The sequence below is a fragment of the Poeciliopsis prolifica genome, unplaced genomic scaffold (assembly GCF_027474105.1).
Source record: "Poeciliopsis prolifica strain line A6 unplaced genomic scaffold, Auburn_PproV2 SCAFFOLD026, whole genome shotgun sequence".
In the NCBI taxonomy this organism is placed as follows: Eukaryota; Metazoa; Chordata; class Actinopteri; order Cyprinodontiformes; family Poeciliidae; genus Poeciliopsis; species Poeciliopsis prolifica.
This window is the reverse complement of record NW_026562401.1, coordinates 4,445,016-4,462,885: the sequence shown is the minus strand read 5'-3', so window position 1 is coordinate 4,462,885 and position 17,870 is coordinate 4,445,016. Positions and strand designations below refer to the sequence as shown.

The 17,870-nt window shown below is 38.7% G+C and overlaps 1 protein-coding gene across 4 annotated transcripts; it reads right to left on the bottom strand.

Moving 5' to 3' along the window:
- pklr (pyruvate kinase L/R) lies at positions 1-17,868 on the bottom strand. Of its 4 annotated transcripts, none has more exons than XM_055047497.1 (12): positions 17,803-17,868; positions 12,279-12,511; positions 8,463-8,554; positions 8,205-8,336; positions 6,656-6,842; positions 6,049-6,322; positions 4,762-4,912; positions 3,934-4,086; positions 3,671-3,837; positions 2,155-2,221; positions 377-491; positions 1-298 (listed from the first exon to the last, which is right to left on the bottom strand). In XM_055047497.1, the coding sequence occupies exons 2-12, from the start codon at positions 12,415-12,417 to the stop codon at positions 195-197; spliced, it is 1,581 nt and encodes a 526-aa protein (XP_054903472.1). In that variant the 5' UTR covers positions 12,418-12,511; positions 17,803-17,868; the 3' UTR covers positions 1-194. The 4 variants fall into 4 exon arrangements, with proteins under 4 accessions (XP_054903472.1, XP_054903473.1, XP_054903470.1 ...); XM_055047498.1 differs by having other exon boundaries at positions 12,279-12,443; positions 17,803-17,864; XM_055047495.1 differs by lacking the exon at positions 17,803-17,868 and adding an exon at positions 16,428-16,561 and having other exon boundaries at positions 12,279-12,443.
- Positions 17,869-17,870: the final 2 nt, after the last annotated feature.

Here is a 17,870-nt window from a genome sequence, read left to right as displayed (position 1 = left end):
TTCAAGCTTCAAGTTTTATTTGAAGGAGTCATTCATCATACGTGAGACCAGCTTCGCCAGTGCATGTTTCCTCATAATACCTCAAACTGTGACAGTGCTGTAGTGAAAACCACATTCACCAATTACATTCACCATAAAGCCTTCCCAGCACAGACTGGGGGTCAGATTTGGGATCTGGTAAGGAGGCGCAGCTGCTAGGCGCTCACTGCCCTCATGATGTTGGTGTGACCGGATCCTGGGATCCAGCCCGTCACCACAATCACCATGTCTCCTGACTTGAAGAATCCTCTTGCTTTCCCTGCAGAGAAACGTGAGTGAAAATGATTTAAATTCAAGAGGAAGGTGATGGGAGCAAACGTCAGACATGCACACTGACCTATTTCCATGCCAAAGTTGACCCTGTTGTCAACATCATCGGCCCAGACGGGAGCAGGAAGAGGGTGGAAAAGAGCAGGAAATACGCCTCTCAGCAGCTGGGACTGACGCGCCACCTGAGGGAGATGCAGTCAGCCATTTTTGTTCTAGTTTAAAATCGTTGCCCTTCCAGTGTTTGGATTTGTTCACACTCCTACAGTCCTTCCCAAACAAAAAGCTTTTTTATTACACTGTTATTTTTTAATAACAGTGTAGCAGGAGGAGGAGGAGACAGACCAACATAAAGCGACCCATAATTTTAAACTGAAAAGGGATCAATCGTTTTTTTTGGTAACACTTTATTTGACGGTGTGCATAAGACTGACATGAGACAGACATAAACACTTTTAGTGCAAAGTTGACATTTTCAATTGACTTTTCATGTACATTTTATTGTGATTTTACACTAAATGTCTCATTATTCACTGAATAATGCAAAGTTGACAATTAACTTTTGGTGCACTAAAGAAAGTGTCATTATTTGCTGAAATATAGTTACAACAGTCGTAAACATCTATGAAGACTCCTTCATGTTCATGACTCTTGTGTCATGTTTATGATGTCAGTCTTATATTCACCCCTTCACATAAATTGTTACCATTTTTTTTTCAACAGTGCAATTATTATTTGGAAATAAAACCTTGAAAAATGTGGCATTCCCCTTTATTACATGGCACCTTTGGTTGAGTTGTTCTGTTTAAAGTTGAAACCTTCTAGACTTTTGCAGCCTCGAGGAGTTGATAAAATTACCTAATAATAAATTGTTAAAAAATTATAACTGTCTGCATTTGACGAGTAATTCTAAAAATGTAACAGTCTTTAATGCGGAAGTAAAATGGCACCATACACATAAAAACTGATTTTATTTGACTGATAAAATAATGTTTAAGTAAACAACTTAAAGTTCTATTTTTAATATTCATGCTGTGCCAGATATTAAAAATATCTGGCACAGCAGGCCTCAAGTTTGACACTCGTCCTCTGGAGAGTTTTCTATCTAATTTTTCTGTATTTATCTCCATTTCTAAAGAAAATCATCCCCACAGCATGACACCACCACTACCATGTCAAATGACTATTTAAGTCTATGTGGTGTTAAATTCTCCCCCACATTTTGTATTTTACTTTTAAATAAATGTTTTCAAAACTATGCATGGTTTTTCTTCCAATAAGAATTTCTCTGCATTGGCCTTTGACTTTAAATTGAAATTAAATAAATCTCAGAAAAGTGTATCCTGTTAAAAACTCAGCATTAAGATCAGCATTACTTTGAAATCATTTAGCACTTGAAGGTGTCAGCTTAAACACAACACAACAAAGCAAATCAATGAAACTAGAGAAAGAAGCCAGAGTTTGGTGAATACAATCATAAATTATATATTTTTGCTCATGTGAAGAGCTTCATCTCCGTGATTTTAACTCCTCAGCGTATTCTTGTTTTTGTTGTCAGTTTCATTTTCTGTTTATCATCTTTGAGCTCGTAATTAAAGAAGATTAAATGTTTTTAATAGGATTCCAGGTTTTGTCTGCAGATAGCTTCTTTTATGTTCACTCTGATGTGTCCACACTGTCAATATTAACAACATCACACAGTGAGAGTAAATAATAACTGCACGGCACATTGTTCAGCTTTTTTTTTCTTCCTTTTTTTCAAAAGATGGATGACTCAACAACAATTAAGCTGTAATTTAAACCGCGACAAATAGACAACTGTTTATCTCTGAGCTTATCAGAGTTTACCTGAGGGCTTCTGGTGACGGCGATGATCGGACAGCGAGGCCGGTATCTGGACAGGAGGTGTGCCGACCTGGAGGAAAAGGTGGAGAGAAGGACAGAACATATAATTAAATATATCAAAGGTTGATTTTAGCTTGTTAAGCACAGATCATCTTCACTGTGTCTCTTCTAAATCTCATGGTTTCCATTTGTCTAATATAAGAGAGGAACAACAGTCTGCTCTCAATTATCAGATGAGTTTTTCATCTGATAGCATTAATGCTGGAAGCAAAGGTTCGCTAGTTTCTGTACTCATGCTCCTAAATTAGTTGATCCTGGACATGTTAGAAGTGTGAAAATAGTGAATTTGGGGGATTTTGTGTTTCTTCGTGTGTATCTGTCCTTTGGATAAGCTGCAATTGCAGCTTTGCTTTAATTTACAACTGCAATAAAAGTTTATTTTCCCTTCAAATGTCTGCCTCTGATTACCAGACGCTGATTTGAATTGTTTTCCTTGCCATCATGGAGTGAGATATTTGTCTTCAATCTGTCACTGTCCTTGCTTTGCCCATCTGAGGCACCCAGCAACCATGACATGAAAAGAAACGACTAGCAGCTGTCACTTTAGAAAAGCTGAGTCATTAATTTGCAGTGAAAATTACTCAGATTCATTTGTTGAGTAATTTTTACTGGCAGAAATGAAACATATTCACTTAAGTTTATATGCTGAGCACAGTGCGCATAAAATTATGACAATTAAGGGAATTCTGGCAAAAAAAACAAAAAAAAAGTCCCATTTTCCATGTTTTTGTATTTTCATTTGGGTCTCAACTGCTTCTTAAAACAGTCCAAGAGCTTTAAAATAAATGAATAAATAGATAAATAAATAAAAGCCGGTACTTTCCTTACAGTAGGTTGATGGTTTTAGATTTTTGAAACGGATTTTTGTCCGTTTCAAAAACATCCCAAATGTAGCAAATCAGCAGGCATTGCGCCGTTACCTAGCAACTCCAGCAAAGCCCAGCCCGTCACCAAGAAACCCAAGAGGAGTTCCAGCACATTTGTTCAGCCGGTTTTACTGCTGTAATGAAATAAGCTGCTGCTGGAGGGGCAGCAGCTTATTTGGATGTAAAATTACAAGAGGCCCTGATAGCAGAACTGACCAGACTGAAATCCCATTATCTAAGAATGGCTTTGTACAAAAAATATAACAAATATTGTTTTGTATAGTCCTAACCTATTCAAGGAAGCATAATAGGTCATCTTAAAGCCTTAGAGGTGCAGAAATCACCCAAAAGTCCAAGGAAATCCAGCAAATTGTGACACTGAGAGGCTACCGCCTTCAGTATTTTATCTGTGTACATAGATTTGGTCACAAATCTAAGAGTTGTGTCATATTAGTGATCTGAACTTTGGCATATAGGATAGGATTGTGATCACAATTTGTTTCTGCCTAACAGAGATTGAACAAAAAGTGAACAGATATTTACAGAGATGTAAAGTAAACATGAACTTTTATGCCAGTGGGGCGATGGCTTACCTGCCGCTGGTGGTGAGGACTATAATAGCCCCTGCACAGCATTTGAAGGACGACTCCACAGCTCCAATTGCAGTGACTTCTGTGGGGTCAGAGGACAGAGGGGTAAGCCGACGCAGCTCCTCAAACAGCTGGTGGTGGTAGATGGCGGCCTCTGCTTCTCTGCAGATCTAACATCGAGCAAATGTGAACAGCAAACAGAAGAAATGAGTGTTTCTAATGAAAATGCAGCAAAACGGGTCATACTTGCACATTGTGAGACTCACTGAGTGCATCATTGCTACGGCCTCTAGAGGAAAATGTCCCTTGGCGGTCTCCCCAGATAACATCACACAGTCGGCTCCATCTAGCACGGCGTTGGCCACGTCACTGCTCTCCGCTCGGGTCGGCCGTGCGTGAGAAACCATGCTTTCCAACATCTAAAAACACATGAAGCACACCTTTTCTCACCTTTAAAGAGTCTTAACCACAGAATGAAAGACTGATGAAACAGATAATGCAGTAAAACACCCAAGAAAGGAAGTAGGGGGTTTTGTAAATAGATTGCACAACAATGAAAGGGAAATAAGAGATCATTCAAGCAGAGGCAATCAAGTATAAATTTCAGAGATCATTAGTAGTGAACCGGGCACGAAACAGCACGAGGTGCAGGCGGGTGGAAAATGAGGTAGCTTGCAGCGTCGCCTAACAGAGACCATACTTCCTGCAGCAGTTAGGGAGCTCCAGATAACGCTGATTAGTGTGCAGGTGTGTGAGTGCAGTTTGTGAGCTTAGGTCTCGAGTAGCAAACCCGCTGTAACGCTGTCACTGCGAGTCAAGAGTGGGAGCATAAACAAGATGCAGCACTGTGACTCAACATGGCTGCAGGAGCGTGGAAGCATGTGTGTCTCTGGCTGGGTTTGTGTGAGAAAGATGAGACGGGCACGAGAGAGAAATTGCTTATTGGTGCATTATGCTGACGGTAGAAGGTTAATCAGCATCTTTAATGCAGGTTTCCACTGACTTGTCTGATGTTGGACAAGCTAAAGCTGCCGTGACGAGTCGACATTTGATCACTTCTGCATCCTTTCATGTGGCTACGGTTGCGCTCTGACCTGTGTGGCACAAATGACGGGCTTTCCAGCAGAGTTGCAGCGCCCGATCATCATCTTCTGGGCGACGAAGACTTTCTCAGCAGGAATCTCGATTCCCAAGTCACCCCTGGCAACCATCACACCATCGCTCTCCGCCAGGATCTCCTCAAAGCTGACATGGAAATAAAACGGGTCAGGAGGTGAAATGCTTCAACTGGAAGAAATAAAGTATATTTTAAAGCATTTGAGTTACGTAAAATTTGTTTATGATGTCAAATATTTGAAAATAAAACAAAAACTTATCATTTACATGAGAAAACACACAATGTTAATAATTAACAACATTTGAACAAAATGTAATAAAATTCAAAATAATTTCATCTGTAATAGAATTTGACTTTTTTTTAAATATAAGGAAAATATAATTTATATTTAATTAAAAAAATAACTTAAATACACAAATTCTTACAATAAGCAACCATAAATCATTTAAAAAGAACTGTTTTATAAATAAAATTCTTTCTTGACATCACACAATTGAAAACAAAACAAAAAAAAGAAATATCTTAAAATATGAATAAAATGAAAAATATTTTTGCAGTAAATTAAGACATACTTGAAAGTATGGATAACACAAGTTGCAATAAAATAAAAGAAACTGTTTTCTAATTTAATTGCATTAAATTAAAATGAATTATACATGAGCTTTAATGCAAGAAAAATCTGGAGCTGTTTATATATTTACAAATATCCTTTATTGTCCCACAATGTGGACTTTTCTGTGGAACAGCAGCAAAGCAAAATGCTCAGACAGAAAATATAAAAATACATTCAAAAGCATCATAAAAAGTTAAAATATTTTACAGCAAAAGCGTGTTTTAACATAAACACTCTGTAGCTTTAAAATACTCCAGTCCAGAGGAATGAGCAACAGTTGGTTAATTAGAACATGTACCAAATATGCGCGAATCTCTGAGCAATAAAAGGCATTGAATACAAGTTAAGCTCTAGGTTGACATCGTCAGCTGCCAGGTGCAGCAGAGCATCAGATAAGTAACGCAGGCAGCCGAGGTGTGACATAAACTGTGTCTGATATTTTTAATGGCAGCAATAACTTACACAGACAACCACACGCTCACTTATCAAACACGTCAAACTCACAGCTGACAAATGATCCTCGCTTCCAGCCTGATGGAGGGGGCAGACCACCATCTATTACAGATTTATGAGTCCTGTCACAGTCTAATTATTAGACAAGCTGCCTGCAGATTCCGTTGCCCAAATGGTTTTACTTTCCTACCAACTTACTTCTTAACTCCCTGTCTGCTTTCCACCTTGCTGATGACTTTGATGTGTCGACCGTGAGGCCCCAGAGCCCGACGCACTTCCTTCACATCCTGGGCTGAACGGATGAAGCTGGCGAACACCATGTCAACGCCATGAGACACCCCGAACTTCAGGTCGGCCTCATCCTGCGCGCTGACCGCCTGCAGGCCGATCAGATCGCAGCCGGGCAGGTTGACGCCTTTACGGCTGCAGAGGACGCCGCCGGCCTCCACCACCGTGTCCACCCAGTCCGAACCTGCAAGAACAAGACCGGCATGATTATAGAGGGTGACAATCACATTCCTGCAAACCTTCAAGATTTAAATCTCTGGGTGCTGAACAATACATGCAGCTAGTTTCTCCATGCATGGGGAGTCTTAAAGCTGTCATTACCAACAAAGGCTTTTGTAATAAATATCAGTCAAAATGTTCAATACTTTTCCCCTAAAATCTAAAATCCCAGTCTTATAATAACAATAGCAGATATTTATAAGTGTATGAACACTTCTATAGCTTGCTGGTCTTGATTTTCTACTTGTGTTTAGATTGTTTAACCAATGAAAAGTGGGGATGTTAATATGCATGTTACCTATTTCTAATACTTTGAGTGCAAGCAAGCCGTCATCGATGTAAATCCTTTTTCCCTTCTCCAGGACTTTAGGCAAGTTGGGATAGTCCACCCAGATTATCTTCCCGTCTGTCTTGTCTTTGTCACTCTCTGCAGTCACGACTCGCACATGGCTGCCCTTCACCAGCTCCACCTCTTCTTCCACTTTCTGCACAAAAACACAGACATGAAAACAAATACACACACACACACAAAACCTGACAGGGACTGACAGTCTGGAAAAACATTTATAGAAACTGGAAGCAAAACTTGTAGATGGGAGGTGTTGACATGAAATAGCTTCAAAATATCCACAAAATAAATCACAAATAGACACATTCCAGAAGGAAGCTCCAGTTCTCTTCAAGATAAATATTTATTTTAGTGTCCATATGGTGTCACTTGGAATTATTTGTCTCACATCCAGCAGCTTTTTCCTGCATTTAAATCGAGCCGACGCCTTTTTTTTTATCGAGTCTGCACCCTGTCAGGATCACAACCTGAGAATGATTGACTTCAGAGCTGCAGGGCTTTGACAAAACTTGTTCACAACATAATGCAAGTAGATGGAGAGGCACTGATGTTTAATCACCAAACATTAGGAGCACAAATAACACTCACAGTAATAGAACAGTCACGTTATTCTGCTTTTTTAAATAAGTGACAGCGAGTGAAAAACTATCAGGCACAGTAAGCAGCAGCATCAAACTACATCTTCTGCAAATATCAATACTTAATACTACTGTACTAGTTATCTGGCTGCACTTGTATAGTACTTCATAAAGTCTGACACAAGAAAACAACAGCAAAGTGACTGAAACAGATGAAATAGAGGTTCGAACCTTCAACATACTAGATTCACGAAGAAACTCTACGACTGCAACAAAATTAACAAACTGGTTTATGGTTTGTTAATTTTCGAATCAAGCTTGCTAATGCTCCCTTTGCTCTTGGCAAATTTTCATTTGCAAAAAAAAAAATTTATATACATATAAATGCACACTATTGTTCAGATTTTAATCTGCATAAATATCTTTTCGTTCACAATTTTGTGCTACTTTGTGTTGATCTAATAAATAAAATCTCAATGAGATACATTGAAGTTGGGTGTGCAGACAGAATAAGTCTCAGAATAGCTTATCAAGCCCTGTAGATAAGATGTCAACATGAAGCACAAAGAAAATAAAAAGACAAAAAGCAGAAGAGCAGGAGGTTTAGGAGCAATTTAATCTTCCAGACAAACTGTTAAAACTGATTTACGAGACACACGAAGGGGGATCACTTTTCACACAGTGCGTTTTGTCAGCTAATCAACGCATGAGGAGTCTGCCAACACCTTGGAGGTATTTGCTCTGAACAGTAGGCTGAAGGCAGCAGAATCACAAAAAAAACAACACAGTACAATGATGATGAAAATGCTAAGAAGCTTACGCCCACAGCTGTTGTTTTTCCAACAGAAATAACAACCTGAAACAAACCGGCACCAGTGAGAAGAGATTTTCTGTTTGATAGACGAGCAAACCACACTCACCCCTTTCACCAGACCCGAGCGGATCTCTGGGCCCTTCGTGTCCAAAGCAATGGCCACCGCTCGATAATACAAAGGGTCAGATGTCATGGTCTCCACTGCCTCCCTGATGTTTTTAATGGTCTCGCTGTGATACTAAAAGGCAGAGGACGAGAGTAATTTATGACCGAGTGGAAATCCAACAGCGTGGCCGTAGTGTGCAAGCTGTTGGATTGTGAAATGAGGAGCAGAGGAAAGCATTAATCACTGCGATTCGCGCACTTCATGAGATCCATGAGAGAAATTTAGACGAGCGATGTTCATCCCTGCCTTGACCATCTCCTGGAGCTTCGGGACGGATCGAGATGCTGGGCCTGAGAAACAACACAGATCATAATTAAAGCAGTAAACTGACCACCAATCAAATGAATCAGTTTTCATCTTATATCTTCAATAGATTACATTTATTTTATATCAAGTTTTTCAGATAAGTTCTGCTAAAGACCTGATTATTAGACTCAGGTGTGGTGAAGCAGAGTCTCATACCTGCCTCTTTGCAGCTGTTCTGCATTGATCAAGTACTTCACCTGTTTCCACTCATCTCTGAATTTGTAATCTCAGTCTTCATCCTCTCCTTTCCGGATTATTCTACACACCAATTGGTTTGTTCTTGTTTAGCATATTTACACTTTCAGAAAGGCAAAAACCGTCTGAAGCGAGCGCAAAAACCTTTTTGCAAAATTCACAAAATAATTTTGATTTTGCCAGTTCCATCAGTCTTTTCTAAACCGCTCAAAAACATTTATTAAAACACAGCTACTGTAACATTTAAAAGGTTTATGTACTTCCTCGTTAGAGTGTTGTGTTTCCTCTTCATGTTGCAACATTTTCAAAGGAACCAAAACGATTTACTTTCTTATTGGATTTTCTCCTCCATTTTCCATTGGCTTTATGTTAGCAAGGTTTGATCCTAACATTTACTTTTGGTTGGAGCTTGCAGGTTTTGCTAAGTGCTTTCATTGTTTTTCTCTGGCTGCTCAGTTTTCCTCCCACAGGCCAAACATAACCGGATCACAGCAAATGAGAACACTAAATTAGCTGTGGGTGTGAATAACTGTCTGCGTTGTTTCTTCAGCTGCAGTAAGTCTGTTCATGCTTAAAGTAAAACTTCAAACTGTTGGTCTCTTAACAAGGCTGGGATCCAGGAAGGTTCAAGAGGCCAAGGTTCTTATGACTGGACACTTTCTCGTGTGATTTAATCCCTCGTTTATCCATTCCTCAATTTTCAAAACGAAATGAAACGAGAAGAGTTTCAGTATGAAACTTCAGTCTAACTCAATTCAGTGGGAATGACAGATATGATGCTTGAAGATTAAGTCACCTAAAAATCTTAGCAGCATAAAATATCAATAAATCCCAACTGGTCTTTCCAGTTTCTTTTGAAGCAGATTGAAGGATATTTAAAATCAGACTCGTCTAAAAAGAAACCAGCATTAGCAATACTGCCTGTTTTAAACAGAAAACTAATTATTTTCTTGACATTAAAGATTTTGGCAACAAAAAAATAATAATTAATGAGTAGCTAAACACTGGCAACAGTTTTTTTTACAATATAAAGAAAATTATGATCCATGAACAATGTCCGCCATGCTTGTGTTTTTCATTGTTTATGTTGCTCCCTTAAAAAGAACTTAAAAACATATGTAGATTTTTGCTTTTGTGCAACTTTATTAAACAAAATCCACAATTTTAGTTCTCTCTTTGCTGCACACAATCACGGGTCATGAACTTTCTACTCCCATCATGCAATGCGTCGCTCTTAAAGAGACATTACTACGACGGAAATCTACAAAATAAAAAGTAATTAAATAGACCAAATAACCAAACACTAAATAAAATAAATCCTTGTCCAATAAGGTCAATATGCCTATTAATTAAACATTATTATGTTCCTAACACATTTTCAGGTCTACACATTTACATCTGACCTCTGACCCTGACTCTGTCACTCTTTGTTTTCAGAGAAGTTTTTATAGCATTACTTCAGACAGATCTAGGAGTTTGAGTGGTTCTGTGGTTTTCTCAGAGAAATGTTGGTAGGTATTATCAATGAGACTTTCAGCTGCTTCCATTCACTGTTGCTTAAATAACCTCTGGATTTCTTACTGATATAAAGTGAAGGGAGACAAGGGGTTGATGCAAGCCCATTGTAGCACACCAGTTCCTCACATAACTATAAAAAAAAAACAAGCCCAAGTCTTATTCAGTTACACAATGCCCAGATCAATCAAATTAATTTAATTACAGTCTTTCAGCATGAAATCGGTGCAATATTCCTCCCTATTATTCTCATCATTCATTCCTCGCCTTCATTCAACTTCTCTCTCCAATTCTTCACTGGTTAGTAGAATAATTGTCCAGGTTATTTGCCTATAAAACTCTCCAAACTGATTAAAGCTGCAAACTTAGATCTCTTTTCTGGGCTGATTTATTGGAAACATATGTTGCTCCACAGCCTGTCTTTATAATTCAATACTAATGCTCCTTTCACAGATGTGCATTCACCCATATGTCATTTCCACCACTGAACCCGACTGGGTTTATGTGCTTTCTGTTCCGTCTGCAGCATATCTGCTTTTCTGTCCATAACTATCCCAAATCCTTTTAGGGGTCAATTCAACAGACCGGAGGAAAAAAATCTCCACTCTCAGTTGCTAAATTATTTTCAATACCATATTTAAGAATTAGATTTGCAGAGAGTTTAGACTGGTAGAGCCTAATCTTCCCATAAATTATTGGACGGAGTTAATCATGTTTAGTGGTTCTGAGCACGTGCAGGGATTTCTGCCCCAGAATAATTTTTAATTAATGTCACAGAGAGTGCATGTTAGTAAAAGTCTGTCTCTGGGGATGTTTAAACTGATATGATGTTATATATAACCGTTGTTTACTTCCAACATTCAGTTTCAATGAGCAAAACTATACATGCAGGTCCAAATATGTGGAGCACCAGTAGTATTTTTGTCAAATGTTCTTTATAAATAAACCTTGTCAGGTCATTGTAGCTATCAATAAGACCCTGACATATATCTGGTTGGATTTGTAACAATAAACAATAAAATGTATTGATTTCTCATCACAGATCCAGCACTTTGACAACCAGAGGGAATCTGGTTGTCAAATTCAAGTTGTTGCTGTTTATTTATGAGCTTGTTTCTTGTAAATATAAATCAAAACCAGTTTTGGACTGAATGAAGAAGGCCAACATTGAGTTTCTGGTATGAACTCCGCAAAATGAGACCAAAAAACTGGTGGCCAACTCAAAGAGGTCAGAAACGTTTCAGTAAATGAGTAAGTGTGTCCTGCTAATTAATTCCTCCCTGAAAAATCTAATAAGTCATCACAAGCTCAATATTAAGACTTTCATTCCCATGAATAAAAACATTTGACACTAGCTAGACTTGAGGTTGCTATTGGTAAAAATTATGTATTGCGCCTTGCAAAAAGTTTCTAACAGAGCAAACAGAAAGATTTTATAAGTGAATGGCGTTTCCTAATGTGTCAAGCGAATACTCAGAGAAAAAAAAATTATGTGAAGAAGTGAGTGGCAGTGGATATTGTGTCTGTTTTTAAGACACGCGTTTATCAAAAACCTTCAGCCAAGTCTGGAAGTTTCCCATGAAGAGCATAAATCTGTGCAACACCCAGTCTTTACTGTTTAAAATAATACAAATGTTTTGTTGGAGCAAACTCAAAATGTTGAACTACAAAGCAAAATAATATTAAATTGAATATAGAGCAAATTTGTTGTCTGTAAAATAAGAAAATGAAGGAAGATAATAATCAGCTCCATCTATTTATTCTTCTTACTGAGAAGGAGTTAAAAAAAAAACTAACAAGAAAAAACCCAGAATAACTTTTTCGTCAAACTATTCTTCCCATTTCCTGGTGACTTATTGCTGCAACTCCTGACCAACAAACTCTGCCAGCGCACTGACAGCTGGACATGTCTGTAGTGACAGGAAGCCGGCCGTGACAGCTGCAGGAAAACAAACCTAAGAGCCCAAACCCGCCGTCTGGGCCGGTTGTGACACCCACCAATGGTGCAGATTATGCTGGTGTTGCGGGCTGTGATCGGCTCTTGGTCGATGTCCAACAGGCAGAGATGCTCCAAGAAGGTGTCAGCCATGCTGGCGTCCAGCTGCTGGCGCTGAATGAAAGAGTCCGGCATTGTCATCACATCCGAGTAGCGCCTGATGAGAGCTGAGGGGACAGGGAGAGCGCCGTCACAGGGGAGAAGCTAATTGTGGAAACGTGGCTCCGAACTCCAGCTGTGAAAATGAAGGAAGGGTGCAAAGTGATATCTGGATCAGTGATAACGAAGAATGATCGATTTCTAATTTTCATGGAGACGCTGGCCTGACATTAACAACCACCTGCAGGGGTCACACAGGATTACATGCTGACATTCATCTGTGTTTAGCAGCTGATAATATGAACAACAAGCGACTGCTCTGCAGATATTCTTAAAGGCCGTCTGAAAACTGAGAGTACAAAGGTAATAAATGAGGTAAGTCGTTCAAAGCAGAAGGTTTTCCAGGAGACAAGATATTTGTTGTAAAATAAAGTTTCCATCTTCAGTGGAGCAGAACGCAAGAAAACAACGTGGTTGAGTCTCTGTTGTTTTTGTTGTTGTCAGAGTGATGTTCTGAATGTTTAAGAGGAAAACTAAATTTTTATCTATTAGAAATAAAGTGATAAAATGGAGAAAGTCACAGATTAACTCAGTCACAAAGCTTCACATACAGCGGACTGTAAAAGTATTTGCACCCCATAAACTATCACATTTTGCTTCGCTACAAACACATCAGAAAATACTAGAAAAGTTTTTTCCACATTAATTTGCTGATCAAAATGGAAACGTGTCTGGTACTTGTATTTGTAAAATACATAAAGTGTAGCTGGTGTTCCTGAATGAAGTAATTTAATCCCAGTTTAAATCCAGCAGTCAAAGCTACCAAAGCATATCAATGTGTTAGAATGGTCTAGTTAAAGTCCAGACATTCATCCAGCTCAGGCTCCAAGATTTTCTCAATTGATGTTTAGATGCTCTCTGTCTCATCTGAAAAAAAAAGCTAACTTCAAAACAAATTCCTAAAGACTCACAGCTTTAATCAAAGCAAATGATGTTTCTAAAGTATGGACCTGAGCAGGAGGATGTGAGCCACACTTTTCAGATTTTTTATTGCAGAGACATCAGAAGGGAACATGCAACCTTTTCTTTCCACTTTGTGATTACACACTAACTTGTGTTACTCCATCACACAAAATCTCAATAAAACACATCAAACTTTGCAAAACACATCACTGCTAAGGCTCCTGGTAATCCAACAGCTCTCGCACATGTCTACTTAATGCACCTAATGCTTAACGAAATGAACTAATAAATGCAAATCTGGTACTTTTGGTTTGAACTGCTTCAACAGAAGAGACCCACTTCATTTGGGGCACATCTTATGTTGCAACAGGAACTTTGGAACAGCTTAAAAGCACCAAAGTGTGCTTTACAGAGACTGAAAGGGTAAAAGCTGCTTCTCTATGTGACTAATAAAAGCTCCCTGTTCTTTATCACAGCGACGGTTTTATTATTGCAGCTGCAGCAGATGCACAATAAGATCTGCATTCGTGTTCACGTCTCTTTGTGTCCCCCCAACAAAGACAAGTCTGACACTCAGTTTTCTTCCAGCTGGACCTCTGGTATCTGTCAAAGAGAAAAATTGCTACCAGCCTTGCAGCCTGGCGATCAACATGTAACATCTGTTTCTAAGAAAACAGCTCTATGATTCTAGAAAGTATCGATTTGAAGTTTGAGTTTGACCTGGCGATGGCTGGTCTTTTGTTTACTTATCTCTGCTTTTCATTCGTCAATGCAAACAATTTGATCTCTAAAAACAGTTGGTTTTTAGAGATCCCCTCTTGTTATTGTTAGATTAAAAATAGAAGCAGTTAGCAGTTAGTGGTACTTGACATGCTATTGTTGGTGAAGAGTTGAGAAATTAACCCTCTCAGGCTCAAATTACTTGCAAAGACTAGCTAAGTAGCACTGAGCTGTTGCAAATCTGCAACATCTGCCTGGAGAGGGTTAAACCGAAAAAATTAGCTCCGGTTTTTCAAACAGAAGCCTTCTGGAGTTTGATGAAGGGATTGATCTCAAATAATTGAATCAATTTTGAAGGATGTCACAGTCAGTCGGGCCTGGGTTTTTTTTTTTCTACAGTAGTAAAAGCCGAATATGGACCATGAGGATGAGTGGGCAGAACTGACAGACAAGGTCAGTGCAAACAGCACAACAGGGTGTGAAAAGGTCAGGAAAGAGGGTGAAAGGAGGCAGGCTGCGTTTATAAAAACAAGAAGGAAACAGAGGAACTGTATTTGCATTATTTCTGACATTGCCTCAGAGTCTTCTATGGTTAATGGACAGGCAGCCTGGAGAACTCCGGACGGCGTCTGCTGTCTAGGAGCTTTGCAGCATAATATGAACCCCCAAAGCTCCTCCATCCTGCAGATTCAGAGTCTGTCAGTTTTCCCTGTTTTTGCTTCCTCCCTGCACCTCCCTGTGACCCAGTTCTGCCGCTCTGCTGCACACATCATCACAGGTCCCACTGAGATCCTCCTCCCTCAGACCCTTCCTCTCTCACATGGAAATGTGTGCACTCACCTGAAAACACACACATCGATTCCTGTTCTTGGAAGGTTGGTTATAAATAAAGCACAGCTTGGGTCAAAGACACCAGAGTTACAAAACACGAGTCCGGCCTGAAACACCATGACTGATAAGAGTCTAGAAGTGTTCACACAACTTAACTTTTCCACTATTTGTCATATTACAACCCAAAGCTACTGTGCATTTTAATGATGTTTTATGAACAGAGACGGTAATGCATAACAGGTACTCTAAACAGGCAAATATGTTGTTTATATTTTCCATAAGATGTGCGTAGTGTAGTACTTATGGTTACTCATGCAAGTGAAGCCACACTACTCCCATATTGGCTTCTCTACAAAAATCGGTTTTATTGTCTGTTTTTAAGTCTATAAATTGACTTGTGCCTCTACACCTGAATGACCTTTTGACTCTACATCCTGGAATCAAACCACTTAGTTCTGCTGAATAAACAGGTCGGTGTCTGGTTTTTATGAGAGCTGCTCCTAAATACCACCTATCCAGTAGTTTTTGTTTTCGGTTCAAGACTTGTTTTTTAAGCTAAATTCTTAATTTTGTTGGGTTAATTGTACAACTTAAGTCTTTTAAGTCTTTAAAGACTTTAAAGTCTTTTTAAAGTCTTTTAAAGGGTATTTTAATAGTCCCTTTATAAGACTATTTTAAAGGGACGACGTTTTATAAATAACTTGCTTTCGATCAGATTTTTCCACCAACTCTGCAGCTGCTCCAGAGTTACCAGAGTTATTTCTCCGATTACTCTCTTAGTTGAACCACTGTGCCATGGCAGTTTTATATTTGTACCAAACTCTCTCCATTTTCAGATGATAATCTGATAGATCAGTGATCTATGAGATGCTTAAAGCTCAGGATATCTAATAATTTGTATCCCAACTTTAAGATTCTCTGCTTATTTTCCCTTTAACTGTCTGTTGTGTTTTTGGCGACACTGTTTGTTCCCCAAACTCCCTAACAAACCTCTAAGCCCTTCAAACAACAGTTTAATAACTCTGATTAAATTAAGACAGTTAAGGTTAATTTAGTGGTAGCAGTGCAGAAGAAGCTTTTCAGATGCTTTATTAAGAAAAGTTTTGAAAACAATGTGTCATTTTCGTCTGTTCTATGAAATCTGAATAAAACAAAGTTTGCAGCTAGTTTGTGAAAATGACTGTGTTCTAGGTTAGGAGTAATTTTTCAAGGTGCTGTATGTAATCAGGTTGAAAACCTGGTTTCTGGTCCAACACTGACTAAAACCCAGCATCATTAACATGTAAAACAACAAACTGATGCATTTCAAACTTTAACACATGTTACTGTTGACTGAATTTGGTCAAATCTCTTGTTCACCTGCAAATAAGGAAACATGTGCAAATTATGTACATTTTAAGAAGTCATCCTACTCAGTGTTAAATATTTTTTATCACTTGAGGAACTTTTTGTATGAACATACATATCTGACGCTGAATTTCCCCTCTGGACAATATAAAAGCTATTTCTAATGTATTCTAAGCGACTGATCAACTTACCCATTTTCATTAAACCATCAATCCTGCAGTTCCAGTCCTCGTTTTAATTTGCTGCTTTTACTTGTGTAATTTATCCTTCTCAGTTCCAAAGTTGAGCGCTCGTCTTTCACTGAGTCCCATCTCACCAGAACGAGCCTCTTCGCTCAGTTTTACCCTCTGACCCCTGTCTCCTCCCACTCACACTATTTGCATTAGACCTGAGTGGGTCAATATGATGCTGAAACTGTCAACGCTTTGAGTCAACAAACCCACGATGGTACCAAGACAGCAGGATGCCCTATAGCATATGTACCAAACGTAAGGCTCGTGGGCCAGATCCAGCCCGCCATGGCTTTATATGTGGCCCTCCGGGTCCTAGACTAAACACTAAATGTTCTTAAATATTATGTTATCAATCAAATCATTGCAGTTTTTATTTGTTTACTGCTAAATAATATCAATCAGTTCCTGCTGTTTCTTGAGAATTATTGTGGAAATCCACAGAAAAGGAACAAATCCCCACACTTTGTGTGCTTACAATTCTGAGTTTATTGCAGATATTTCTGAAAAATTGTCAAAAAACCTTCTTACTTGAACTAACCAACTGCCTCAGCCTTAACTGATGTCAGACTTATAGTCCATATAGTCCACTGTATTATTCCACGAACACGATCTGCTGCTAAGAAGTAATTGGAAACATTATAATTATAATTCTGTTTTTGATAATAAAAACAACATTTTGACCCAATCCATATATTTTTTTTCTTAATGATGTTTCAACTGGGAGACCTTTTTAACAGGCAGCTTTTGCATAAAAATAAAACTTGTAATTACTATTATTATTTTTTACATTTCAGTAATTTTCCTGCAAGCTTTGTTTACACTCGAAGCAGCAAATTGCCATTTAAGTATAAAAACCCAAACCCCCGTTGTGTAAAAAATCAGGCGAGACGTGTGTGTATAACAAATGGCAGCTGAATGAGGTTTTCCATTCATAAGCACAGTTTACTCTGCTGAGTGGTATCCATGCACGGTCACGCACCGTCCCACTCTGATGCAGCGTGTAAATCTTTAACTTAAACAGACCTTTGCTCCAAAACTGGAAGCCTGAACTCTAACCTGAGCCTGCACAATCACCACGGTTAAAAGCAAAGTCGGTTTGAATTTAATATGAAAATGCGACGCTGAAAGAAGGAGAAATACCAGGAAATCTTTCCGTGTTTGACTTTAACACACTTTAAAAGGAAAAAGACAGCAAATAAATAGGGAAAGTATCTCCAAGCAGCAGATCTACCTCTTAAATAAAGTAAATATTGCAGGAATTTTTCTTACATTACACATTGACCATCACAACAGATTCATTCACAGAATCTTGAGAGTGGAAAAAATGACCAACCTGTTGGACGCCGCAAGAGGCAGGTAAAGACTGAAAGGTGAAAAGGAAGTAGGGGAAAAATATTAACA

What these genes read in the sequence shown, in the direction of transcription:
- pklr (XM_055047495.1), bottom strand. An exon ending in ACTCAAAGTATTAGAAATAG is followed by an intron (nt 6,323 to 6,655) that starts GTAACATGCATA and finishes TTGTTCTTGCAG; the next exon opens with GTTCGGACTGGGTGGACACG. An exon ending in CAACTTTGGCATGGAAATAG is followed by an intron (nt 299 to 376) that starts GTCAGTGTGCAT and finishes GTTTCTCTGCAG; the next exon opens with GGAAAGCAAGAGGATTCTTC.